This window comes from Phocoena phocoena, chromosome 16 (genome assembly GCF_963924675.1).
Source record: "Phocoena phocoena chromosome 16, mPhoPho1.1, whole genome shotgun sequence".
In the NCBI taxonomy this organism is placed as follows: domain Eukaryota; kingdom Metazoa; phylum Chordata; class Mammalia; order Artiodactyla; family Phocoenidae; genus Phocoena; species Phocoena phocoena.
Window position 1 is genome coordinate 65,147,577 of NC_089234.1, and position 22,846 is coordinate 65,170,422.

The following is a 22,846-nucleotide window of genomic DNA, read 5'->3' on the forward strand; positions in this document are numbered from 1 at the left end:
GCCCCTGGATCCCGGGACCCTGGCAGTGGCGGGCTGCACAGGCTCCCCGGAAGCGGGGTGTGGACAGTGACCTGTGCTGGCACACAGGCTTCTTGGTGGTCGCAGCAGCAGCCTTAGCGTCTCATGCCCGTCTCTGTGGTCCGTGCTTTTAGGCGCGGTTCACAGCCCGTCTCTGGAGATACTTTAAGCAGCGCTGTTAATCCCCTCTTCTAGCGCACCAGGAAACAAAGAGGGAAGAAAAAGTCTCTTGCCTCTTCGGCAGGTCCAGACTTTTCCCCGGACTCCCTCCCAGCTAGCCGTGGCGCACTAACCCCCTACAGGCTATGTTCACGCCGCCAGCCCCAGTCCTCTCCCAGCGCTCAGACCGAAGCCCGAGCCTCAACTCCAGGCCCCGCCCGCCCCGGCGGGTGAGCAGACAAGCCTCTCGGGCTGGTGAGCGCCGGTCGGCACCGATCCTCTGTGCGGAAATCTCTCCCCGCTTTTCCCTCTGCACCCCTGTTGCTGCGCTATCCTCCGCGGCTCCGAAGCTTCCCCCCTCCGCCACCTGCAGTCTCTGCCCGCGAAGGGGCTTCCTAGTGTGTGGAAACTTTTCCTCCTTCACAGCTCCATCCCACTGGTGCCGGCCCCGTCCCTATCCTTTTGTCCCTGTTTATTCTTTTTTGTTTTGCCCTACCCACGTACGTGGGGGGTTTCTTGTCTTTTGGGAGGTCTGAGGTCTTCTGCCAGCGTTCAGTGGGTGTTCTGTAGGAGTTGTTCCACGTGTGCATGTATTTCTGGTGTATCTGTGGTGAGGAAGGTGATCTTCGCGTCTTACTCTTCCGCCATCTTCCCGGAAGCTCCCATCCCTATTCTTTTGTCTCTGTTTTTTCTTTTGCCCTACCCAGGTACGTGGGGAGTTTCTTGCCTTTTGGGAAGTCTGAGGTCTTCTTCCAGCGTTCAGTAGGTGTTCTGTAGGAGTTGTTCCACGTGTAGATGGAGGAAGGTGATCTCCACGTTTTACTCCTCTGCCATTCTGAAGGTCTCCTGTCAGTCCTCATAATTCTTAACGTTCCTTCTCCTTTCACTTTCTTCCTCAGTTCTTCCTGCTTCACACCAGCACACTAACCTGTTCTCTGGCTAGAGTCTACTTGCTATTCACCAAATTTCCCACCACTTCCATACTCACTTCCGGATACACATGCGTCTTTGTATATATGGCTTGTTCAATGTGGTGCCTTTCCTATTTCCCTTACTCTCCCTACCCAACCCCTAAGTGACTGAGGAAGTTCAAGACTAACATAAATGCTATTTCTCCCATGAAACCTTTGCCATTTTTATCAGCTGGACTTATTCTTTTTCTTCCTGGAGTGCTTATAGCATTGGTAGTTGTATTATAGCAGTAATCATATACTGCTTGTCTTTTTCTTCTCTAGTGGATTTTTCTTCACACTGGATTTTAAATCCTTAAAATGATAGTTATGACAACATCTCTCATTTAGCAAATGTTTTCTACCCACTGTAGTCCTTACATTATTGATTTTTATCCCTGGAGCAAGAAATAATGCCATGACTATCTGAACCTCTCAGGTGAGTCAATTTACTGAACATTACCCAGCTAACTGGTAGAGCCAAGGTTTCAGCACAGGTCCATCCATCTAAACCCAGCCCAAATTTGTAACCACTGTGCCAGGGGCCAGGGATAATGACCTATTCACCTTCAGAACTTCTAGTGTGTAATACACTGATTTTACTATTATAAATTTTTTTCTTCCTGATTATTTATTTTACATGTTTTCAGAATTTCAATTTTCTTGTTCCTTTAATCTCTTTTCTCATTTATTTGAGAACTGCACGCATATTAAAATTCTTAATAAGGAAGATTTTAAACCTTCTTTACTTCATTACAAAACTCAAACAATCAGATATATTCCATTTCTACTGAATTATGCAGAGTGAAACAGATATTTGATTTCACTAAAGGCAGGTTAAAATTTTTATATATATTGAGAAATAATTGTCTATTTCCTAAAGGCCATAGTAAAGACTTAAGGTATGTCAAATAAAATAGGATTCTGGTGAAAACAAACAAAGAAACACAACAGTTTGATTGATTCTTTAGCTGCTGAGTTGCTGTACTCATCTCTTTTCCATGTTGGTAGTACCGGTGCCACACTCAGAAAAATGTGTTTAGGTTCTTGTACCTCCTTCTCCTCATTCTTGTCATCAAATAATATTAAGTATCCATAAGATACACATCTCATTAAATTGACACAGTAGGTGTATGCTGAATTAATTATTAGGTGATTTAGTTCCTATTAGTTAATTGAGTTTTGAAAGTCACATTTTGCTCTTTGACTTAAAATTAAAATGGCATTAATAATACACAAATATAAGTTTTATACTTCCCTGAGGGTGATTCTTTTCTAAAACACTTTCTCTTCTTTCCATTCCTCTTTCACACACAGTTTCATTTTTTCTATTCCTTTATTTGGTGGTGGTTAGAGGGTGGGCAGGTCTTTGTTACAGTTTGCACATACAGCCGTCACTTTTGGAATTCCACTGTAGAGAAATATTTTATCTGAGATCCCAAACCACTTTCATCAGTGGTAATGTACAATTGAAATGAAAAAAATGCCATATGAATATGTCAGAACATACAAAGGAAATTACTTAGCATGGCATTCGGGGTCTTCCGTATTTTGTCCCTATGTTCATTTATGGTCTCATCTCATATTTCCTCTTTCATGGTCAGCCATAATACAGGAGATAGCAGAATTAAACCCAGTGGTGTGCAAAGCAGAAGTGGCAAAGTGTGATCACCAATGGGTAGTTTATGTAAGACATCAGAGCCTATTACTTGCTACGCGAACAAACAGCACTAACACCAGATAAATGTGTCTATATTGGATTCCCCTGAAAACAGATCCTGAGACTGGGGCCTTTATTCAGGTTATTTATTTGAGAGGCACTTCCAAGAAGCAAGTGTAAAAGAATATCAAGCATAAGAGAACAGGCAGGGAAGGAGGAAAGGATACGCGATTGAGGTCATCACTATAGGCAACAGTTGCTTAAGGACCTCTGAGAAGTGACGGAATGCCTCCCAGAATTGTCTGACCAATAGATGGAAGCTGGGAATTTTATCCAGTAGCTCCCGTACCCATTGGTTGAGGGTTGCTCCCAGTAGTATTGACTCTCTAGAACTTTGAGGCTGTTTGTGCTTGAGCTGAGAATCTCACAGAGACTTGGAGCAGGCCCTGAGAAAGAATAACAAAAAGAAGCATGGAATGCTTGGGATGTCTTTGGAGGATGTGGAACTGTCCCCACCCCCCAGCAACACTTGAAATCAGAGACTGGTCCAGTGGATGACATGTAAAGTACCAAAGGCCTCTAATGTAGCCTGTAATCATAGCTATGAATGTAATGGTAAATGATCAGGAATCAGTAAGAGAGAGAATCTGGTGAGAAAACTGTGGGTTGGTTGCATTGATTGTGCTGTTTGTTTGCATGGGTTGAAGATGCTTTCAAAGGGAAGGATATTTCTGTGCCTGCTGATGGTTTGCTATCTCTTAAGCGTATCACTCATGTCTAACACAAGTCACCGATTTCTGGCCATTTCCTTCTGTCATCTTTTAATCTTTTTGTCTGAATTTTGTTCTTTTACCTGAAATACCTTTCACTATTTCCATTGTGCCTAATGAGACTCTATTTCAATCTTTTCTCTACCATCACATTCCAGTCACACTAGATACTTGTGATTCTGGAGGATTATAAGGGACCATGTGTTTCCAACCTGACATTTTTCACAATACCTAGCTCTTGGTAGAAATGTAAGGAAATGGTGTTCAGAAATACTTGTTGAATTGTATGAAATCAAATACACAGAAAAGAAGATTCAACACATCCATAATGTGGGTGTTATAATTGTGTTTGGTAGGATAAGTTCATTTGAAGAGCATTGATACAGAGGTTTATTTGAAAGTTTCCCTTTCAGCTGTTGGGTCATTTCCTCTCTTTGTTTCTTGGCCATCATCTCAGCCTCTTTTTAGGTCCTACTCTCCATCTGCACGACTACCATAAGTGGTAATATTTTTTAAGATTTTATTCTTGGACATCTCACTGTGCATCTTCCTCTATATGATTCTCTTCACCTCCTTGGCTTGAATTACCTCCCATGTGTATGCTGGCTTTCAGCCACATATCTCTAGTGTAAATCTCCTCTTAGCCTCCCTTCTATATGTCCTGGTTACAAATGAAGGAAGAAAAGGATAAAGGGGAGGGATGGTCATTGGCAACAGCTCCCCTTCTGAGAGATTTCTTCTACTTTTCTCTCATGTACGTGGAACTAACACAACTTGCATTTCCCAGCACAACTCCTAACTTATGATCTCTTGCCTGACTTCCCTGGTCCACTCTTTATGGACATCAAACAGTTCATTCACTCAAGGTCTACCCCTTGCCTTGTAAACACGTAGCACTCTACACCCTGTCCAAGTAAATGCTCAGTAAATGTTAATTAGTTGCCATTAGTGATTTGCGGTTCTGCAGGCTAAGCAGAATCTTTCCTTGGGGATCTTCCTACTGCCTTTGTGAAATTGTTGATAGCCATAAAAATTTCACAGTTCTTCTGAGAAAGCTCCACTGTCTTAGACAAAGGTATTTTTCTCCCCCAAACCTATAATTATTATGGATTTATTATCCTACAATTGTTATAGGAAGAGAGACAGTGCTTTTTTTTTTCATGTAGCTACATCATTTAACCCCTTGAAAATATATTAATTCTAATGTAATCCAAAACTAGAGTAAGTGTCTGCTGGTTTTAAAAAATATTCTAAAATATAATTTTCACAGAAGGCAAGTTACAAATTCCCTGTCTGATACCTAGTCATATCTTTATTACAGAGATTATTAAATTGAGGGCGTTGACCAAAAACTTTGGAGCCATTCGTAATCACTGACATTGTTAATGAAACATTTCAAGATACTGTGATCTTTAAGGACTCAATATTATATAAATACAATGCATTAATTTTCCAACTCAGTTTTAAATTTCATAAAATATCTGCTGAGTAGAGTAATTGCCTGATTGTCATTTATAAGCTTACACATAATCTAATTTAAAAGAACTAATTGTAGTAGAATGTTATACTTGTTTAATAACTTAAGGTGTGAGGGCAAGAACAGTTAATGCAAATGGAGAAAATTGGACATCAAACTCATTTTCTATTCTCCTTGCTCTATTAATCTGTTACCCACTGGCATAATCAGTGATCTAACTTGGTTTAATTACCATGAAGTCTACAGTTCAGCTAATCAAAATTTATCATGAGTTCTTCCAACAAAGTAGAAAACATTTTATACTTTTGTAATTATGAAAATACATGATGTACAATGTTGTTTGTACACATGCATAAACATTACAATAGTGCAATTTCTTTGAGGGAAAAGTACAGTACTATCACTTATAATCTGACCTCTGGGCTAAGTACAATTTAGGAAAAAAGAGAGTCATTTTTGAGAGCAAGAGAGCTATTGCTCGATGATTTTTTTTCTTGGATATTTAGCTTGCTTTAGCATTGTAAGTGACATTCATACAGTCTTAAATATTATGATTTTAGAGACTGTGCAAAAATACATAAAAAAGAAATTTTGTAATTACTGAGATTGTAAAAATAGGAAATAACAAGAACTATTTCTTGGAAAAAAAAAAAAACAACTGAATTTTTTATTTCTCCTCAGCTCCGTAAGGCTATTATAGATCATGTGTCAGACTCCTTTTTGGATACGACAGTCCCACTTTTGGTTCTCATTGAAGCTGCCAAGAATGGCCGGGAAAAGGAAATAAAAGAATATGCTGCGATATTTCGTGAACACACCAGCAGGCTTGTAGAGGTGAGTGTGCTAGAACTGTAACTACTCTAAGTCCAGGAGAATAGGGCTCTCATTCTGCATTTATAGCTGAATTGGATTCAAATAAAAACTTTTGTCCACTTATAGCAAATGAAGCAGAGTTGGGCCAAAGTACTATGAAGGTATGTATGTCAAATTGTATAAACTATCCCTCAATGGCTTGGAAAAGGAGCAAGTTATTTAGAAAGAATTATGAAAATATGATCGATATATTTTCTTAATGTGTATTTTTTTCAGAGCTACACACACACATACACAAACCTGCTTAAACACAGGTTTTATCCTTACAAATACTTTCTTCCTATTCTAACTTAAAAGTATTAGATGCTTTCTCTCATGCCACTTTATTGTTTCTCTCCCATCTTTTCATGGTTGTTACTCCTTCAGCCTTTCAAATCATATTCAACTATGAAACATGACTATAGGACATGAATGTAGGGTATACAGGGATAGAGAAACACAGAATAATTAAGTAGGGATAGTGGATTTGTCCATGTCCCAGTAGAGGCAAGAGGAGATGATAAAACTGTAATTTTCTCCTGCTTGGAAACTGGAAACATGGAAATGCCCCATGATTTGGGGGGTAGGGGGGCCATATTGCTGAAGGAGCTATGAAGTGCTGGGCTATTCCTAGAAGACAGGTAGTGGAATTTACTGTCTTATGGACATCAATAATACAACCACGGTATAAGAGAAAGCCTGAATGGAAGAATTCCTAACCCCAGTAAAGTGACAGTACTCGTAAGTCCAGGAGTACTGGAAGGAAGGGGAACATGTGGTTGACCAGATCCTTGTACTAGAGCGATACACTGCTGGTACCCATCAGTGTGACTCTATCAGTTGTTTATGGCTTGTGTCAGTACTCATTGTCAGTGCTATGTGCTATGCTGATTATTAAATGTTCTATGCCTGTGCTATGCTGATTATTAAATGTTTTGACTGCCACACCTTCCTATATAGGCCATGAATTCTGTGATGAAATATGTATTTGGGGGGCCAAATTGCTTGTAAAACTTGTGTTAGAAATAGTCCCCACTTGCATTAGAAATGTTGTATAGTAAACGTTCTATACGACGTTTACTAAAGTAGAGGACTTTTCCAACATCTTTAATGTGGATCAACTGGGAAGGAAGTTTCCGAAGTAGCTAGCACTTCCGCTGGGTCCCAGTCTTCACGTCTAGAAAATAAGAGTGGCTAGATAGATGATTACTAAGATATAATTTCAGCCCTGAAACTGCCCCACCTACAACTTTGAAATCTTTGAACTTGCCAAGAACTCTGTGAGACAGGGCAGCTGATGTAATTCCCATTGGCCTTATGTGGAAATAAAAATACAAAACCTAAAACAAGCTAATGAGAGTCGAAGCTGATTTCCGGGTTTACCATGTTTAAATAATTAATTCAGCTATTTATTACTTATCTAGTTTTATTTATTCCTTCTTGTACTCATTCCTCGAATATTTAGCAACTATTCCCAAAGGAAAATGTTAAAAGTTAAAAGAGCAGAACAGAGGAGCAGGTCATTAAAGGCACCTAAGTGTGGCTCCTGAATATCATAAATCTTTTGTCTAGAAATGTGTTTTCTAAGCTGAAGGAACACCAAATTATGAAAATAACTTTTTGGTGAAATATTCTGAAAGTAAAAGTTGGTTTGTGCTAATAACGTTGGATCCTTATTCCTATTTTTCAGTTTAGTTTCTAATGAAACATAAATCTCATGAGGTGCTCAATAAAGGATTCCTTGATCCCACGATTTTGGGGAAAAAGTTCTATTTCTCCTCTTGGAGATTTTACGTATCTGAAAAATCCAGATATAAAGAATTCTCTTTAAGTCAGAATTTCCCCAAATCAATTTATCTAAAGTTCTCTTTCTTTCATGATGCTTATTAGTAAGGCACTGCCTTCCAGAAACACTTGAGAATACTACCTTATTTTATTACCAAATGACAGTTTATTGCTATGTAGATAGAGCTCTAAGAATCTATTTTAAATGTTTAAGGATTTTGAAAATTCTGTAGTTCATGTGAATATGAAACAATAACAGATTTTGGAATTTTGAGCTACTAGGGGACTGAGAATGGGTCTTATTTAACTCTTGGTTCCCTTAACACATTATAATGAGATTATGCTGGCTTTGGAGTCTTCCAGTTCTCACTCTGATATTACTTAGAAACTTGTCTTCAGTTCCAGTAAGCTTTTACTAGTTAACAAACCATCCCCAAACTTAGTGCTTAGAATAATCATTTGTTATTCTCTTACTGATCTGCAGGTTGACTGAGCAGAGCTGGGCAGTTCTCATGTAGGGTCTCTTTCATGTGCTGGTTGTCAAATACTGGCTGGGGATGGAACCCTTCAAAGGTTTGATTTGGCTAGACAAGCAAGATGGTACATTCACATGATTGAAAGCGCATGCTAGCTGTCAGCGGGGAGCTTAGCTGTGGTTGTCAACTGGAGCACCAGCCAATAAATACATGGCCTTTCCACGTGGCTTCAGCTTCTCAGAGCGTAGTTTCTGAGTTCTGAGATGAGAAGTCCCAAGAGCAAGCCAGAAACAGGAAGTAGAGCTGACATTCTCTTAAGGCCTGGGCCCAGCAATTGGCAGAGTACAGCTTCCGCTGTACTTTATTGATCAAAGCAACCACAGAGCCTGCCCAAGCACAAGGAGAGAAGAGGCAGCAGGAGACTCCACGTCTCACTGGAAGGAGCAGCAGAGTATTTGTGGCCACCTTTAATTCACACGTCTCTTCTTAGGGCTTCATTTGCTTTAGCTGTAAAGTGAAGGTTAAACAAGATAATGTCTAAGGTCACTACCAGTTTCTAAAATTTTAAGATCTGAGAAATACTTGTTACAGTTGAAAGACTCCTAGCTCTCTAAGAGATATAGACATAGGAGAAAATGAAAATGGTTTTTAAGTATACTGCTCAAACACTAGGTTGTTTATATATATCAAGAAGGAAAAAAAAGAAGGCTGCATTTATGTCCCAGGAAAATTCTTTTTTGAAAGGAGCTGTCTAACCAAAGCAAGAGAGAAAATCATCATTAATTTACTACAAACATTGAGATAGAAGTGTCTGGGGCAGAGTCTGAGGAAATAAGAGAACTAAAATATATCAGTTTCAGAGGACGTTGTGAGTTCACTTTGTATGGATGGATTGGTTACCAGTCTTACACGTCCCTTTTCCTAACCACCCCCCCCCTACACAGACAAGCACATATACCCATCTTATTCCCAAGCTGGGTTATTTGACATAGCAGCGCAGATTCGATACTAAATGACTTCAAGAAAAAGCTATTTTCAGTGTGTTTGGGTTTTGATACCTCAACTATGTTTGTCAGAGAAATTTAAAATCTAAAAGTGAACTTGTTGAAGTAAGACATAAGTGGGAAAAAAAAAGTCTATTTTTAAAGAATTCCTATCAGATCTTTTCCTATCAGAAAAAGTCCATGCTGTTAAAGGAGTGCTTTAGATAATGGTTAACTTGTAACTTTTACGAAAGGGATAGTAAAAAGTCGAACTGAACACAAAGCAAAATCACAAAGCCTTAAGAAATTCTGTGAGTAATAATTAGAAAACAAAAAGGATTTGGAGTATTGGTGAAAGAAATGAGAATGAGGAAAAAAGTGGCCAATAAATCGGGCCTGAACATTCCCATTCTCTAGTGAAGTCATGTCTATTTTATTACCATGTAGTAAGTTTAACATAAAGTGACCATGGGTGAAATGATGGTTATAAAACCCTGGGCAGTACCAATAACTGGAGAACTTACATCCTTGTGGCTAATTTTATTTTACTTATGTTGAATTAAGTAACTGTTATGCAAAGCTTTTCCTACTTTGAACATCCAAGTTAGTCTGTGTTTTTGGATCCACCAAGGCACAGTAAGAATGAGACACAGGAGTCGAGGTTGGCCTTTTAAAAATTAAGCTCACATAGTGATTAGCAATTAATGACAATTAGCAATTAATGTGCTTATTGAATTGTGCTCCCCAGTACTTTGATGTTGCACTGATGGTGTCTTAGGGCACCGTTAACTCTACTGGCTTCCACCAATAATATCTACTAAACAAGAAGTTTAAAATATTTTATCTTAAAAAGAAAAATATTCAGTAATTCTAGAGGGTAAGGATTTTATTTTTTTATCGCTTTAAGCTTCCTCTCATAGCAAAGTCTATAAGCTAGTTCTCAATAGATCTGTCTTAAATGAAGAAACACATTCATAACACTCGCTCAGTTTTCTTCCTCTCTAAAAAGTTGACTCTGAGGATTCCAGTAACTGGACTTGACATATATGCCTGATCCCAATTATCTGAGTACCTCCCTACTCTGTTGTACAAAGATACTTTAAAATAATACTACACAATGATATTAGCAAATGGCTTTGCCATTAGTCATCAAAAGCAGACAGACACTATAAACCCTGCTCCAGATCTCCTTCAGAAGGAGTTTGTGACAATTTGATAACATCTTTAAAGAACTTAGCCCACTTCAGAGATAAAGTTTGTAGCTTTAATGTGGTAATGTAACTATTATTCAGAAGAATGCCGTTACATATTCAATAAAGACATTGTTTTTATAATGGCTATTAAATATTTCTCTAAAATTAATTTTTAAAACCCCCACTATTATTTCTGAATCATATTACAATTTGTTCTCAGCAAGTCAATTCAGGTTGAACACTACAGTTGCTACCAATTAAATGATAAAATCTCCTGTTTGTTCCATGGATTTTATCATATTAATTATTATTAAGCCTGCCAGTGTTAATGATCAAGACCTGGAAATTTCCTGTGAATTAGTGAAGTTTCTCTATGTGAAAAGCCAGCTTTGTCAGTGCTTTGACTTATTCATCAAAAATTCATGTCTTGATGTACCTTATTTTAGTAAGTTTCATGGGAGCCTTTCATCAAAAAGGAAAAAGTGGGTGGACATTTAATTATAATACTTCCCTCCAACCTACAAAGCTGATTGTTCCCACTCACAAAATGGCAAGCCAGATTTAGCAAAGCCCCAGTGCCAAGAGAGAAGACTTTAGAGGGGGACTCTTGCTGTTTGCAAGAAGTGCTCATTGCTATCAGCTCTACTAATATCGTTGCGTTTTCACAGAATGCTGTTCAGATGTCACGCATTGCTTTAATTGATCATCTGTTATCAAATAAGGATATGTTTGGTTCTAAATAAATCAAGCTTTTAGAGACCCATCCCATTCTTCCTTCTTTCTCGTCCTCGACAAGAAAAAAAAAAAGGAAAAAAAAAAAGAACAAACCCATATTTACGCTTGTACACAAACCAACAACTGTTCTACACAAACCAACAACTGTTCTCAGTGAGCATCTTGGCAGCTCTCCTCTTTTGCTGGGGAAAGGATATTATAGCTAAGTCAGAAATGGTTTTGCTTATATAGAATAGAGCACACAGGTGTGACTGCCCACTCCCTGGATTAGAAACTGCTCAGAATTTTAATCTTCTTTTAGTTAAAAGACATGATGAACATGATTCTTCAAAGCCTAGCGTGAAAGCACAGGGAGTGACCTTTCCATGTTTTAGAGGTTTCTTTATAAATTTTCTATTCATGGTCTTTGGAATACAGGGAAAGTTCAGTGATACAATTATAGACAAGTCAGAGACTTTCCATAGTCAAGTGTAGTTTATTTTTGAATGGAATATTAGTGTTTCGGAATTAAGAGAAAGAAAACTATATGGGCTTAGAGTAGTTTGGAAATTCAGCGTGAAGTAAGCAATATTTACGTTAAACCTTAAAAACTAGGCAGGACTTGGGTATGAAAAACTAGAACTCCAAGTGGAGATAACAGCATGAATAAAGAATAAAATGAAATCTAGATTTAAACTGGCTGGAGCATGAAGTGGGATAGCAGTACCTGATGAAGAGCCTTGAGTATTGGAATGCTAGGGTGAAGAAGTTAGATTTCGTCTTATAGAACTGGATCCAGTAATGGATTTGGAAAGCAGCAGTTGCTTCTCAGCAGGGAAGGATCTCAAGGGAAGTCATATTGTGTGGTGGCTATTTTGCATCAGAACATAAAAATTTCTAACCTCCCCGAATTGCTTCAAATCTCATGAACATAAGCTGGCATTTAAAAATGACTGGATTTAAAACCTACTTATTATCCTACAATAAATGGAGAGAAGAAAACTAGTTTTAATAATGAAATTGGAGCAGAGAACAAGTGTCCCAGGACTTAATGGCACTAGATTGATGTTATACAATAGAAATAGAAGGCAGGCCACATATATAATTTTAAATTTTCTAGTAGCCATACTAAAAAGAGTAAAAATGAACAGGTGAACTAATTTTAATATGTTTTATTTACTCCAGTATACTCCAAATATTATCATTTTGACATGTAATCAATATAAAAACTATTAATGAGATGTCTTACATTTTTTGGTACTAAGTCTTAGAAATCTGTTATAGATTTTATACTTACAGCCTATTTTAATCTAGACTAGCCACATTTTAAGGGCATAATAGCCATAAGTGGCTCATGGCTCTGTTTTAGATAGTGCAGTTCTAGACAGGTGATTGGCAAGATGAGGACAAGAGTGTATTCATTCATTCATACAGTCATTCATTTAACAAACATGTCTTCAGTGCCTACCATGTGCCATGTACTGTGCTGGACTCTGGGACTCTAGAGCCTTTGTTTTTGTTTCTCTGGCCTGATATACAGTAAGCACAACATTCAATAAATCATTGTTGAATGAATTAGTATAAGAAATGAAGTAGAATGTCCGTTAATCCTATAGGAGATCTTAAAAATGGTAACACTGTGACTTACTGAGTAAAGTGTGAAATATGGAGACTTTCTTGATGTTCCTGGGAAAGTGAATTAGTGTCTCTTGTATCTGTCCTGTAAAAGGCATACTCCATTGTAAAGTGAAGATAACAGTAAGATTAGGTTGACACATTAAAATACCAAGTGCCACGTGATGTGGACATCATTGTTCAGTGAATATTACTCTTCTTCCCTTTCCTCTCTTTAACATGTGTTCTTTTTTTTTTTTTCAATCTGGAAAGAGGTTACTTGAATCTCCAATACCCCTGATAAGCAATGAAAATTTCCTCTTAAAAAATTCATTTTAGGGCCTCCCTGGTGGCGCAGTGGTTGAGAGTCCGCCTGCCGATGCAGGGGACACGGGTTCGTGCCCCGGTCCAGGAAGATCCCACGTGCCGCGGAGCAGCTGGGCCCGTGAGCCGTGGCCGCTGAGCCTGCGCGTCAGGAGCCTGTGCCTCACAATGGGAGAGGCCGTAACAGTGAGAGGCCCACGTACCGAAAAAAAAAAAAAAAAAAATTATTTTATAAGGTGATGTCAAATATACTGTAGTTGTTGGACCTTTGTATGCAACTTCCAGATACAGATAAAAGTGTTTTTCAGGAACATTAACAGGCAATAAAACGGCACGTGCAAAAAAATCTCCTGCTGAAATTGTGTACCCAACATTTTGATATGTAATTAATTAATGTGTAAAACTTCTCTGAAACTGAAAACTTCCCCATATTACACTTCATGATGGTATTTGGCCAAAAGTTAACAAGCAAACATGCTGACAGTTACTGATGAATAATCCCAGGCCTAGAAGCCAAACTTTTTTTTAAATCACCAGTCTGATTATGCAAGTTGGAGCTAATCTATTTCTTTTAATCAATTCACTATTTCACTCAATTAAAAACAAAAATAGCGAGTCCCTGCAATGTGATCTATACAGCTCATTTATGCAGAGCCCTACTGTTGAGAACTGGTTTCATTTTTGTCTTTTGTGTCTTAAAACATATGAGTTCTACTCCCCTGCTTAGGTGACTTTAGCAAATTACTCAGCCTCTATGGAATTCAATTTAATGATCTGTAAATGGAAAGTAAAGGATTAAATAATCTCTCTTCCTGACATTCAAAATTCTAGAAACTAAAGAGAAGAGTTCTTTTATTTGTTTTATATGTGTAGATAACTTGGGTGAAGGAGGCTGGTTAAATAAAAGTATTGGAAGAGTGGTTATTTTATGGATTTCATAGCATAAAAGTAACTTTTTTTTAGTAATAAGAGAAAAACGAGGGAAGAAAATATAGGAAAATAAATAAAAGATTTAGTAATCTGTACCAGCATCATACAAAGAGCTTTATACTCATTACCTCATATCATCAATGCTCACAATGTGATTGAGAAAAATATTTTTATTACCATTTTGCTGATAAGGAAACCCTGGCTGAGAGAAATGAAGCAACTAGCCTAATGTCACACATCTAATAAATGACAGAGTAGGGAATCAACTTGTTTCTATCAGTGGCAGAAATTAAAGGAATAGAGGAAGCCCAATAAATCTAAAAATGGAAAGTGAGCCCAAGTTTTACTTGTTTCATTCCATGATGGAGAGAGGAAAAACCTTTCTGAATGCTTTCAGACAAGAGACCTGCTATTAAGTGGATCAAGCTGCAAAAGTTCCAAGAGTGGATTTCATTTTTTTCTAAAAATCTCTGATCTTATTCTACCATCCTTAGCTAGAGAAGCAGAAAGTCAGAAGCACACGTTTATGCCCTTGAAATCCTTCTGCATTCGGTCATTCTTCATAACTCTTGGGTAACTGCATAGCTAACGCTTAGTGGTTAGTCCAGGATGTACGCCCTAAGTGAGATCAGGCATCATCTTCTGATGAAATAGTACAAGGAGTCCATTTTTAAGGTGATTGTTTGGAACTTGAAATATATTTTGCCTTATAATCAGTGTTATTTATACTATTTAGCTCCCTTAGTCCACAAAGCCCTATTAAATTCAAAATTGCAGAGCATTTTATTAGAAGTATTCTTCCTAACCTAAAATGCATTTAGGGGTTCCCCTTCACTCATCCCCTTTATAACCTTGTGTGCAGAGCATCCCTAAGGTAGGGGCAGAAAATTCAAATGTTTACAGCAGGGGACAGACAAGTAATGAATGTGAACGCTCCATAGATGGGCCTCTGATGAAATGGAGAACATAAACTGAGTTTAAAGGATTGACCTCAACTTATCTTTTTTTTTTTTTTTGCGGTACATGGGCCTCTCACTGTTGTGGCCTCTCCCGTTGCATAGCACAGGCTCTGGACGCGCAGGCTCAGTGGCCATGGCTCATGGGCCTAGCCACTCCGCGGCATGTGGGATCTTCCCAGACCGGGGCACGAACCTGTGTCCCCTGCATCGGGAGGCGGACTCTCAACCACTGCGCCACCAGGGAAGCCCCCTCAAATTATCTTTGGTCAATTATTGCTGTGTATGAAAGCAGGCCCTGTGTTCTCAGGCATTACAATTTCTTAAAAGAACTCATAAATATAGATTTTAATGTAAAAATCTTTTGATTTCTAGGTGTAGACAACTAAATCAGTTTAAAACAAAATAAAAACAAAACTACAGTTTGATCATTTGTACCAATACATAATGCCAAGGACCACTAGTTTTTTCAGTCTCTGAGGTCAAGTTATGAAAGACAAGCTTCCCCAAGATGAATTTTTGAAGGAGCTGTAGATAAGATCTAGAGGATGTCCTGATAGTAAGAATCAGGTATTGAAGCTAGCTATGGAAAGGAGGTTGGTTTGGGTAAGTGGGCTCCTTCCAATTTTCTTTCCTGTAGTGGTTAACTTTGAAATAGGAGGTGAATTGCAAAGGGTTAAGAACCCAGAGGAGATCAGCTATTTCCTCTTATCTCCTCTGCTGCTTGGAAGCAATTCTAGGGTAGGAATGGGGAGAGAGAAAGGGGGATCTTGCCAAAGGATATTTCATATATATGTTAGACCCAGTTAAAGCTATAGCTGTGTATGTTCAGAAAATTCCTTTCGTGAGAACTCAATTACACTTGGAACTTTCTGCACAATGGAAGTGTTACATTTGATACTTTTAAAAGAAATGCTGTCATTAGTGGCAAAGTCAAATTTATTCTGCATTCCTTTGATCACTTTGTCTAACGTATAAGGAGCATGAAAAGAGACTTGGGTTTTCTAAATCATTCTTTGACATTTTTGTGAAATTATTCATGGTGTGCCAAAATAAAAGCAGAACATCCTTAGAGGGTTTGACTTTTGTGCTTTGAGTCAGTCTGGTAAATGACTGCTACAAATTCCCTTTGTCCTCCCCATATCTTTCTTTCACTTTAACTCTCCCTCTCACTCTTTCACTCCAACCGTTGGTATAGTCAAATTATTAATCGAAGTGTCAAAGGAGAACATCTAGTTGCTTTAATTTGCCTTTGCTAGCAACTTGATGTCTAAAGAGTTTGCATTATATTTGCAAAAAGCCACCTATTCCTCACATAAATATTTTTCAAGACAGGAGCTGTACTGGTGCTGGGGATTCAATCACAGACAGAGAAAAGATAGACTCTGCCCTATTGGAGCTTACCATCTAAGAGAAAGTAAAGAAAAGTAAATTGCAATTGTGTTTGGATGTGAAAAATGATGTTAGGGATGAACTACTGGGTCCTGTTGGGGACATTTGTGGTTATTGGCTTGGTTTAGGATAAAAATGTTACAATTTTGAGGAATTGGCTTAAAGCTGTAAATTTAAAAGGGCTGTTGGTTTAAAAGTCAAATTAGGCAAAGGAGAAGGGGAAAGAGGGCTATTTCAGAGACAGAAGGACTGGTACATTTAATGTGCCAGAAGTGAAGAGTACAGATTTCTCATATGGTACAGACAGTTATATGATACATGCATGTTTAACTTTATAAGAAACTGTCAATTTTTTTTTTTTTTCCAAAATGGCTAGACTACTTTGCATTCCCTCCAGCCATGTATATGTGCTCCAGTTGCTCCATATCCTTGCCAGTACTGTCAAAGTTTTTGTTTTTGTTTTCACCATTCTAATGTATGTAGTATTATTTTATTATGCTTTTAATTTGCCTTTCCCTAATTACTAATGACGTTGAATATCTTTTTTGTGACAAAATTATCAAGATATAATTCATATACCATACAGTTCACCTATTTAAAGTATACATTTCAGTGATTTTTAGAATGTTCTCAGAGTTGTGCAACCATCACACTTATTTTTAAAGCATTTTATCTCACCTAAACTAGGCAATCACTAATTTACTTCCTGTCTCTATACATTTGCCTATTCTGGATGTTACATGTAAATGGAATCATATGTCATGTGGTCTTTTGTGACTGGCTACGTTCACTTAGCATAATGTTTTCAAGGTTAATCATGTGTAGCATGTATCAGTACTTCATTCTTTTTATGGCCAATTCTATGTATGGGTATATCATGTTTTAGTTATCCATTCATAAGTTGATGGGCGTCTGGGCTGTTTCCGTTTTTTGGCTATTATTAATAATTCTGATGAACATTTTTATACAGGTTTTTGTGTGGGTGTATGTTTTTATTTCTCTTGGGTATATACCTAACAGTGGAATTCCTGGGTCATATGATAACCCTATATTAAATATTTGAGAAAATGCGGGACTCTTTAGGATGGTACCAAACTGTACCATTTTACATTCCCACCAGCAGCGTGTGAGCATTTCAGTTCTCCTCTTCCTTGTCAACACTTGTTATTGTTTGCCTTTGACTATATTCATTCTAGTGTATATGTCTCGTTGTGGCTTTGATTTGCATTTCCCTGATGGCTATGTTGTACATAATTTCGTGTGCTTTTTGCCTACTTGTATATCTTTTCTAGATAAATATTAGTTTAGATCTTTTTTTAAAAGTTTTAAAAATTTTTATTTATTTTTGGCTGCATTGGGTCTTCCTTGCTGTGCGCGGGCTTTCTCTAGTTGTGGCGAGCAGTGGCTGCTCTTCACTGTGGTGCGTGGGCTTCTCATTGTGGTGGCTTCTCTTGTTGCGGAGCATGGGCTGTAGGTGCACAGGCTTCAGCAGTTGTGGCGCACAGGCTCAGTACTTGTGACACGTGGGCTTAGTTGTTCCACAGCATGTGGGATCTTCCCGGACCAGGCCTCAAACCTGTTTCCCCCGCATTGGCAGGCAGATACTTTAACCACTGTGCCACCAGGAAAGCCCTAGTTTAAATCTTTGATTCATTTTACAAATTGGATTGTTTGTCTTTCTATTATCAAGATTTAATGGTTCTTTATATATTTTAGAGGTAAGTCTCTTTCAGGTACGTGATTTGCAAAATTTCCTCCCATTTTGTGTGTTGTCTTTTCATTTCTTGATGGTATCCTTTGAAACACAAAAGTTTTGAATATCGGTGAAGTGCTATTTACCTCTTTTATCTTTTGTTCCTTGTGCTTTTGGTTTCATATCTAAGAAACCATTGAATAATCAAGAGTTATGAAGATTTGCTCTTATGTTTTCTTCCAAGAGTTTTATAATTTTAGCTCTTACTTTTTTTTTTTTTTTTTTTTGCGGTACATGGGCCTCTCACTGCTGCGGCCTCTCCTGTCGCGGAGCACAGGCTCCGGATGTGCAGGCCCAGCAGCCATGGCCCATGGGCCTAGCCGCTCTGTGTCACATGGGATCCTCCCGGACCGGAGCATGAACCCGCGTCCCCTGCATCGGCAGGCAGACTCTCAACCACTGCGCCACCAGGGAAGCCCTAGCTCTTACATTTAGGTCTTTGATCAGGTTTGAGTTAGCTTTTGTTTATGGTGTTACATATTCAAGAAGAATCTAGTTTTATTATTTTTCATGCGATATCCATTAGTCCCAGCACCATTTGTTGAAAAGGCTACTATTTTCCAATTGAATCCTGTAAATCAGTAGACTGTAAGTTTGAGTGTTTATTTCTTGACTCAGTTCTATTCCATTGATCTATATGTCTATTATTATGTCAGTACCACTTGTCTTGATTACTATAGCTTTGTTATAAGTTTTAAAGTCAGAAAATATGAGCCCAACTTTGTTCTTCTTTTTCAAGATAGTTTTGGCTATAATGAGTCCCTTGAATTTCCATATGAATTTTAGGATAAGTATGTCATTTCTGAGGGAAAAAATCTGGAATTTTGATAGGGATTGTGTTGAATCTATAGATCAATTTGGGGAATATTTCCATTTTAACAATGTTAAGCTTCTGATTCACAAATATGAAATGTCTTTCCATTTATTTAGAACTGCTTTAATTTATTTCAACATTTTATGGTTTTCAGCATATAAGTTTGCACTTCTTTTCTTATTTAATTCCTGACATTTTATTCTTCCTGATGCTATTGTAAATGTTATTGTTTCTTGTTTTCATTTTTAGGTTCTTTTTTGCAGTATATGGAAATGCAATTTTTTGTATATTGATCTTGTATCCTGCAACTTGCTGACTTTATTAGTTTTAATAGTTTGTCTATGTTTGTGTATACTGCTTAATATTTTCTATATATAAGATCATGTCATCTGAGAATATAATTATATGTCTTTATTTCAAATATGGATGGCTTTAATTTCATTTTCATGTGGAATTCCCCAAGCATTTTTTTATGCTTTTTTCCATTTGTATATCTTCTTTAGGGAAGTGCCTGTTCAAACATTTTACCTATTTTTTAATTGAGTTGTTTATTTACTTATTTTTGTATTGTTTAAAAGTGTTTTATATATTTTGAATACAAGTCCTTCGTTTATGTAAGTCATAAGGGTTTTCTTTTATATCTGTGGCTTGTCTTGTTAATATCTTCATAGTATCTAGGGCAGAAATTTAAAATTTGAAAAGTCAGAATTATCGATATTAGTAAATATGGATCACGCTTTTGTGTTTTATATGAGAAACTTTTGCTTAACCCAGAGTTACAAAGACCTTCTCGTGTGTTTTCTTCTAAGAAGTTTTATACTGTTTAGTTTTTTTTTTTTTTTTTTTTTTTTTTTGCGGTACGCGGGCCTCTCACTGTTGTGGCCTCTCCCATTGTGGAGCACAGGCTCCAGAAACACAGGCTCAGCGGCCATGGCTCATGGGCCTAGCTGCCCCACAGCATGTGGGATCTTCCTGGACCGGGACACGAACCTGTGTCCCCTGCATCGGCAGGTGGACTCTCAACCACTGCGCCACCAGGGAAGCCCTACTGTTTAGTTTTTACACTTGAGTTTTTATTCCATTGTGAGTTAATTTTTCTATATGGTGCAAGGTAGGGGTAAAGGTTTGTTTATGTGTGTGTGTATTTATTGCATATGGATGTCCAATTGTTTCAGCATCATTTCTCCATTGAATCATGTTTGTACTTTTGTTAAATATCAATTAACCTATATTGTGGGTATACCTCTGGTTTACCGTTCTATTCCATTGCTCTATGTGTCTACCTTTCACCAATACCGCAATGTCTTTAAAACTGTAGCCTTGGGCTTCCCTGGTGGTGCAGTGGTTGAGAGTCTGCCTGCTGATGCAGGGGACACGTGCCCTGGTCTGGGAAGTTCCCACATGCTGCGGAGTGTCTAGGCCCATGAGCCATGGCCGCTGAGCCTGCACTCCGCAATGGGAGAGGCCACAACAGTGAGAGGCCCGCATACTGCAAACAAACAAAAAACTGTAGCCTTATAGTAAACCTTGAAATCAGGTGTTGTGAGTCCTCTAATACTGTTCTTTTTAAAAATTGTTTCAGCTACGTTAATTCCTTTGTCTTTCTGTGTAAAAGTTGGTACAATTCCTTCAATACCTACAAAACTGTTGCTGGGATTAAGATTGCAATTGCATGTATCTGTAGATCAGTATACAAGGAATTGACATCTCGATAATATTCATTCAGTCCTCCAATTCTTGAACATGATATATCTCTCTAATTGTTTACAGTATCTTTGAGTTTTTTCATCAGTATTTTGTAGTTTCCAGCATCCAAACATTTTTAGTTACTAAATATTTAAATAATAAAGCAAATTTAACTTATTTCTTACATTAAACAAATCCATTTTAAGATTTTCTACTTACTTTGTTAATTTATGGGGCCGGGGGCGGTGGTGGTGTGTATTTTGTGTGAATGCCAGGAAACTTGCCTATTAATTAGCTGGCCTTACTTGGAAACTAATGTAAGTAAAAAGTTTGGTGCTGCTTTTAATACTAAAACTTGTAAGAATCCTAGAAGGCACTAAAGACTAATGTAGTGGGAAAGAACATAGAATCAGACAAACAAGTCCTGACTTCAATATCGTGTGAACTTGAGCAGCTTATTTAGCCTCTCTGGGCTTCAAATCTCTCCTTAGGAAGATGGATATAATAGCATACTTATTCATAAAGATTTTGTGAGAATTAAATGAAGTAGCGCAAGTAAAGCCTTTATGATAATGTCTGACAATGCAGTAACGTTGCAATAAACATTAGCCTAAAAAATCTCAGGGAAGAAAGGTGCAAATAAAACTGTTTTTGTTCACAGATGACAAAATTGTCTATGTAGAAAATCTGAAATAATGGACAAAAATCTGCTGGAACTAAGAAGTGATTATAGGAAGGTTGATTATAGCAAAGTTAACATACAAAATTTAATCACTTTTCTATAGCCAGCAATGACCAAGTAGAATTGGAAATTAAAAACACATTATCATTACATAGGAGCACCTAAATATATAAAGCAAATATTAACAGACCTGAAGGGAGAAATAGACAGCAGTACAATAATAGGAGGGGGCTTCCCCTTCCACCACACTTTAAACAGTGGATATATCATCTAGACAGAAAATCAATAAGGAAACATTAGACTTAAACTATGCATTAGGCAAGACGTATCTAACAGATATATGCAGAAAATTACATCTAATAGCAGCAGAATTCACATTCTTCTCCAACATGCATGGAACATACTCCAGGATAGATCATATATTAGGCACAAAACAAGTCTCCGTAAATTTAAGAAGACTGAAATTATATCAGGCATCTTTTCTGACCACAAGGGTTTGAAACTAGGAATCAATTATAGGGAGAAAACTGGAAAATTTACAAAAAATTATACAAATTGAACAAAAAGAATAGCCAGAATCTCCAGGATATTAATTAGATAGGAGTTGTAATACATCTATCAAGTAGCAGCACATAAGATACAAACTACACCTAGGAAAGCATCCACAAGGGGACATTTACACTCAAAGTGGCAGATTTATCTGATTTCAAAAATTCAACACTTTTTTGTTTTTTAAATTTTTTAATTTAATTTTTATTTTGTGTTGGAATATAGTTGATTTACAATGTTGTGTTAGTTTCAGGTATACAGCAAAGTGTTTCAGTTATACGTATACACATATCCATGCTTTTTCACATTCTTTTCCCACATAGGTTATTACAGAATATTGAGTAGAGTTCCCTGTGCTATACAGTAGGTCCTTGTTATTTTATATATAGTAGTGTGTGTATGTTAATCTCAAATTCCTAATTTATCCTTCCCTTCACTGTTCCCCTTTGATAACCATAAGTTTGTTTCTGAGGTCTGAGTCTGTTTCTGTTTTGTAAATGAGTTCATTTGTATCATTTTTTTTAAGTTCCACATATAAGTGATATCATATGATATTTGTCTTTCTCTGTCTGATTTACTTCACTTAATATGGTTATCTCTAGGTTCATCCATGTTGCTGCAAATGCCATTATTTCATTTTTTTTATGGCTGAGGAATATTTCAATTTTTATATGTACCATATCTTGTTTGTCCATTCCTCTTTTGATGGACATTTGTGTTGTTTCCATGTCTTGGCTGTTGTAAATAGTGCTGCAGTGAATACTGGGGTGCATGTAGCTCTTCAAATTATGGTTTTCTTCAGATATATGCCCAGGAGTGAGATTGCTGGATCATATGGTAATTCTGTTTTTAGTTTTTTTAACAAACCCCTGTACTGTTCATCATAATAGTTGTACAAATTTGCATCCTGCACCAACAGTGTAGGAGGATTCCCTTTTCCCCAGACCCTCTCCAGCATTTATTGTTTGTAGACTTTTTGATGATGGCCGTTCTGACTGGTGTGAGGTGATACCTCATTGTAGTTTTGATTTTCATTTCTCTAATACTTAGCAATGTTGAGCATCTTTTCATGTGCCTGTTGGCCATCAGTATGTCTTCTTTGGAGAAAT

At 37.5% G+C, this 22,846-nt stretch overlaps 1 protein-coding gene across 1 annotated transcript in view; it reads left to right on the top strand.

The window, feature by feature from the left end:
* Window positions 1–22,846, top strand: part of CTNNA3 (catenin alpha 3) — a 1,581,444-nt gene that overhangs the window by 850,926 nt on the left and 707,672 nt on the right. Inside the window, exon 9 of the mRNA XM_065894569.1 lies at window positions 5,716–5,868. Coding sequence (XP_065750641.1) covers window positions 5,716–5,868 — 153 coding nt within the window. The remainder of the gene's footprint in view (window positions 1–5,715; window positions 5,869–22,846) is intronic.